General features: G+C 34.9%; 1 protein-coding gene across 1 annotated transcript; it reads left to right on the top strand.

Moving 5' to 3' along the window:
* Positions 1-515: 515 nt before the first annotated feature.
* LOC130234070 (tumor necrosis factor receptor superfamily member 14-like) lies at positions 516-5249 on the top strand. The gene is made up of 7 exons (XM_056464346.1): positions 516-658; positions 2130-2255; positions 2368-2523; positions 3087-3174; positions 3274-3464; positions 3531-3599; positions 5107-5249. The coding sequence occupies exons 1-7, from the start codon at positions 532-534 to the stop codon at positions 5247-5249; spliced, it is 900 nt and encodes a 299-aa protein (XP_056320321.1). The 5' UTR covers positions 516-531.
* Positions 5250-5867: the final 618 nt, after the last annotated feature.

Raw genomic sequence — 5867 nt, 5'->3', positions numbered from 1 at the left:
CAAAGATGCAGTTAAATGTATTGCTATATGTGGACACAAATAGTACATACATTTTTTGTCATTATATTATGTTAATTTTAATGTAATATATTACCATTTAAAGTAACATGATCTACAGTACGTATTCATAACAAACACCCTTTTAAATTGAAACCATGAAATACGACCTGCATTTTCACTTCCTTCCCTCCAGACCCTCTCATATTTTTTTTATCTCCCTTAAATCAGCAATTTATGGTTATTATGCTTATGTTAACATGAAATTCACTTGCTGTCATTTTGTCATTTCAGATCCTTCCAGAAAGAAGCTGCATGCACAGCTATTTCAAGAGGAAACCCACAAAGAGAAATTGAATCTACTGTAACTATAAGGGAATATGTAGCTGTCTGCAAAAACCACAGCGTTTATGAAGAAGAAAACCCTTATTTCTTTTTCTATAATTGGTGTAAGAAATCAAAAATTTCCCAATATGTCTAAAAATCAAGATCTCGGTCTAATGCGTTGTGTCCTGCTTTCCACTTTATTTGAACATGTTTAAGTTTGGATTTTTCTTATTTATTGCTACTCTGGTAACTTTGAACTTGGAGCTGTGTTTCAGTGCATGTGCACGTGCGGAATATGAGATAAATGGGGAATGCTGCCCCATGTGTGCGCCAGGTACAGTATAGATTGCAGAATATATGTTTCCGCCTGAGTCAATAACAAAGTTTAAAGAGTACTGTAATCTTCTCAATAAACTTTACAGTGTTTTTAAAAACTAGCTTTTTTTTGCTTTGTTGTATCCTGGACATCTTAATAAGAACTTAAGAATAGACAGTAGGGGTGTATCGGTACATGTATTGGTTCGGTTCACAGACACAGTCAGTCCACATGTCACTGGAGTTAGACAAAAATGACCACAGCAGAACAACTGAGGAGCCATTCACAAAGAATGTGTCTGCATCTGAAAACGTAAGCCACAGTGCTTGCGCCATTTTGGTGTTGTCAACTTCTACCGTAAACACTCGTCCCATCCCAGAGTTTTTCCCATTGGTATACTGCTCTGGAACTGATGGTATCTGAAATGAGCCCTGCTGGGTGTAGTTGCTAAAATTGTTATTTTCACGTTATCTAAAAAAATGCGGATCTTCCAAAGACGTGAGTGTATAAGTCAAGCACGTCCATCAAAAAATGGCCTTACAACAATAAGGTTGCTGATTCGATTCCCGGCTGGGTCAGTTGGCATTTCTGTGTGGAGTTTGCATGTTCTCCCTATGTTCGCGTGGGTCTCCTATAGGTGCTCCGGTTTTCCCCACAGTCTAAAGACGTGTATAGGTGAATTGAATAAACTACATTGGCTGTAGTGCATATGTGTATGGGTGTTTCCCAGTACTGGATTGCAGCTGGAAGGGCATGTGCTGCGTAAAACTTATGCTGGAATATTTGGTGGTTCATTCTGCTGTGGCGAACTCTGAAATAGAGACTAAGCTGAAGGAGAATAATTGAATGATACCATCTCGCCTTGTGCGCATGTAAGTCAGTCTGTGAGTAAGTGAACGCTTTTCTAACACATAATATTAAACAGTTGTTGTCTTCTGTACCTGCTGTTATGGATGTACACTGTGATCAATTTTTATTAAAAGAGATTTCAATTTTGAAACTTACTGAATGTTGAATTTAATACACATTTATTGTGTTTCTGTTGTTCGAAGAGGGCTGAACTTTAAAAACTTTAACACACAATTTTCTAATTATAGTTTTATTTTTCACCATTGTGTTTATTTTGTACTTTTGCAACATCTCAAGAAGCTCTTCAGTTCTGTATCTAATTGTGACCAGTGGCGTTGCGGACGCATTTTGCGTTACGCCACTGATTGTGACAAAACACTGGATTGTGACAGAGCAAGCACTGGAGATTTGTTGCTTATTTCTGTTGTACCATACCAATTGTAACTCCAAAATCAAGGTACAAATCAAACTGTGACCTCTGTGTTCCGTTACACCCCTAATAGACATTAATCACATAAAAAAACAAGCTCATATGCTTTTTTTGATTATATTTGTTATGAACTTGTGATGTATGACTAAAAGCTATTCTCATGTTTTACCCTTTTATGATGTGTCTTTTCAAAGATATTTATGTTTGCAGGAAACCATGTTTACTGGCATTGTACTATCGATACCAGCACCACTTGTGTTCCATGTCCGGCATTAACATACACTGACGAACCCAATGGTTTAGAAAGGTGCTTCGCCTGCACTGCTTGTGACGCAGGTGAGAATGTTCCTCAAAACAAACACTTGAAGTAAAGAATATCTAGTATGTCACTTTTATTTATATGATTTATTTAAGTCAAATACATATTTATATGATTTATTTTTCACAGCCAATGGTCTGAGAGTAAAGAAGACCTGCACACGATCTTCAGATACTGTCTGTGAGCCACTAGCAGGATCCTACTGTATACAGCGAAATAAAGATGGTTGTAGTTTTGCAGTAGAACACTCTAAATGTCAACCTGGACAATATATCAAACAAGCAGGTGTGTGATTACTATGATTACCTACAATAGTCAATCAGTTAAACATCAAATAGCTTAGTAAAAATGTCAAATAAAGTTAGACCAAACTTAATTATATGATACAGCTGTTGCAGTACGTATTAAAGATAATATAAGAGTAAATTCACATCAGAGGCTGTGCAGTACAACACAAGAGAAGACTCTGAACACTGCATGTATACCTAATTCACAGTATAGTGCAGTATATTTGCATTGGCAGAATTAGTATAAATATAGTAATATAACAGAATTTTGATGTCATGGTAAAATGTAGAAAAATGTAGTGACAGTTACATTGTAATGGACAGCACAGTCTGATGTACTGTATAGTAAAGTATGCTGTGCAAGTAATGCAAGTAGCGATGCTTTAGTATTGTACTTGCAATTGAGTTAAAACTTGTAGCAACAGAAAATTGGTGCGTTAAGATTGCATTTTGAATGCAGATATGAAGCATTGAATGTGTGTTGTGTTGCAATGTAAAATACCAGCTATGCTTTTAATGATGGACTCTCATTAGAAAGTCATTATTTTAATATCTTTACAGGAACACCTTTTACCAATACTGAATGTGGTAACTGCACAGAAGGCTCCTACTCTAATGGTTCTTTCACCACCTGTCGACCACATTCAAAGTTAGTGAGTAATTATATAAAAATAGTTCAGTGAATTACAGGTTAAATAAACTGTTCTAAAAAGTCTGGACATTCTTTAGCATTGTTCATATTTTACAGTTGTGAGAAAGAGGGACGTAAAGTAAAAACACCAGGAACAGCGTCATCTGATGTTGAATGTGAGGATTCAGCTTCAGTTGCTGCTATTGTTGTTGGAACTGTAATTGGTGCTGGTTTTTGTGTTCTGCTGACTGCTGGGATCACAACTTATTTCAAATTAAAACCTAAAAAACCACAGAACTCTAAAAGAGGTAATACTTTTAAAAATCGAATAATTTAAACATATTGTGCAGATGTAATATTTTTTTATGTTCTAGATAATAATCACCAAGTGTCAGTACAGGAGAGTCCTTTTGTGCAAAGCGAGACCGTGCCAGTACAGGAGAGTACCTTTGTGCAAAATAAATGTGACCTTGAGACAGTAAGTAAAAAAAACTGAGCTTTTCAATGGAACAGAAACAGAACAAAACAACAATCACATAATGTAGAATCGACTCAGACTGAGTTAGATTGAAGATTGCATTTTTAAGTTTGTTTGATCACGCCAACATACTGATATTTTATTAAACGTTTAAATTAGTCTTATTATAAAAAAGTCTTAATACTTAAAATTATAAGGTGATATAAACCATCACTTACTCTGTTCTGCATATTTGAAATTAATTTATTTAAAAAGTTATTAATATTAATTTAAAAAATAAGTAAATAGAATAGATAGCCAAGAGATTTAGGAAAACTTATTTTAAATGTTTTAATATATGTTTAATAAATATGTAATTTTATTTGAATCTTTTTTTTTCCCAGACATTACCAAATGCAGTGACTCCACTCATCACCTTATCATCTGAATCTCTAAATAACACAATAGAATCCACCTAGTAATATTCTGTTAAAAATATATGGATTAAAGTGTTTCCACTGAAGCGAAGCAGGGCTGAGCCCGGTCAGTACCTGGATAGGAGACCACATGGGAAAGCTAGGTTTCTGCTGGAAATGGCGTTAGTGAGACCTGCAGACGGCACTCAATCTGCGCTCTGAGTGGGTCCTAATGTCCTAGTATATTGATGGGAACTCTAGACTGCTCAGTGAGCGCCGTCTTTTGGATGAGACATTAAACCGAGGTCCTGACTCTCTGGTCGTTAAAAATCCCTGGATGTCCTTTGAAAAAAAGGGTTTTTTGGCCTCTTTTCATCATGGCTTCTTAACCATCCCCATATCATAATTGGCTTCAACACTCTGTCTCCTCTCCACCAATCAGCAGGGGTGTGGTGTATGGTCTGGCGCAATATGGCTGCCGTCGCATCATCCAGGTGGATGCTGCACTCTGGTAATGGATGAGGAGATTCCCCCCAACAGATTGTGTGTGTGTGTGTGTGTGTGTGTGTGTGTGTGTGTGTGTGTGTGTGTGTGTGTGTGCTTTGTGAACAAAATCTTCAAATAGCTAAGCTTCTGTCAACCTACACAAAAAGCAGCTGCAACAAATGTAGCCTTGTAATAACAAAATAATTCACACAATATCATGAAAAAAACAGTTGTTACTTAAAAACAAATGATTTACAAAATAACAGTAATACATTAATAATAACTAACTGTAATACATTAATATACCAATAGACTGCCTTAATACACTTGCAGTATGTGATCTAAGATGATGCTGTGCTGCTTAAGACCTTTGAAGATTCACTAAAATGGCTACTGTCAAGCTACACCGCTACTTGATTAAAAAAGTAGATAGCTGCTGGAAAAGCTACATTTGTTTCATAAGTACCTGAGCTTCTGTCAGCTGAAAATACACCTTTACTAATAGCTAATCCCCAACACTGTATACTTTATGCAATTAAATAAAATGCATTCCTTTGTAACTAGTTCTAAAGTGGTATTTTTGATTACCAGTGGAGGCTTTTGCCCAGATCTTGAAACTGACATCTTTAGATTATCACATGAAAGCACAGTCTTGTGTCTATTGCCACAGCCATGCTGATATTGAGCTGTATCACATGACCATAAATGTGATGTTCCTCATTTCACCAAAGTAAACTCAAAAGAGAAACTATAAACATGTTACTTATGACACTAGGGAGTTAGAACTCTACATATACGTTTTCATCTTATAATACTTTATTTTGTGTTTACAACATCATGATAAAGATTAAATACTGAAAACAAGGAGAGCACGTTCTAATGAATAAACTTTGTTAAAAAACTATATATATTTTTTGTTGTTTTTCCACTGAAGTGTCTTAACACAAGCAAATATCTGTATATATATATATATATATATATATATATATATATATATATATATATATATATAATTGACATAAGCTGTCACTGACCTTATCTGTTCATTCTAACAGGATTTATTATTATACTATTTAACTTATAGTGTATTTCTTTCTTAAGTAAAAGAAATATTTATAAGCCACTGTAGTTCTCTTTTAGACATGTTTTGAAACAACTGTAAATTCCAAATGAATTCACACAATTCTAAATAGTGAATGATTTTTCTCTGGGCATGGTCAGTTGTTTTGCATTGGCCTGTCTTTACTTACAGCAGTTATACAGGAATATTTGTATAAATTACAGTTGATTATCTTTAAACATGTTATCATGACTTTTTATAAAACACATTTGTTGTCATGTTTAAATATCTA

The sequence above is a fragment of the Danio aesculapii genome, chromosome 8 (assembly GCF_903798145.1).
Source record: "Danio aesculapii chromosome 8, fDanAes4.1, whole genome shotgun sequence".
Lineage (NCBI taxonomy): Eukaryota > Metazoa > Chordata > Actinopteri > Cypriniformes > Danionidae > Danio > Danio aesculapii.
This window is presented reverse-complemented; position numbering and strand designations above follow the sequence as displayed.

Bases quoted from the DNA above. Each gene is read 5' to 3' on its own strand.
- LOC130234070 (XM_056464346.1), top strand. From the start codon at position 532: ATGTTTAAGTTTGGATTTTTCTTATTTATTGCTACTCTGGTAACTTTG. The intron at 2,256-2,367 runs GTGAGAATGTTC...TATTTTTCACAG, and splicing joins CTGCACTGCTTGTGACGCAG to CCAATGGTCTGAGAGTAAAG. The intron at 2,524-3,086 runs GTGTGTGATTAC...ATATCTTTACAG, and splicing joins ACAATATATCAAACAAGCAG to GAACACCTTTTACCAATACT.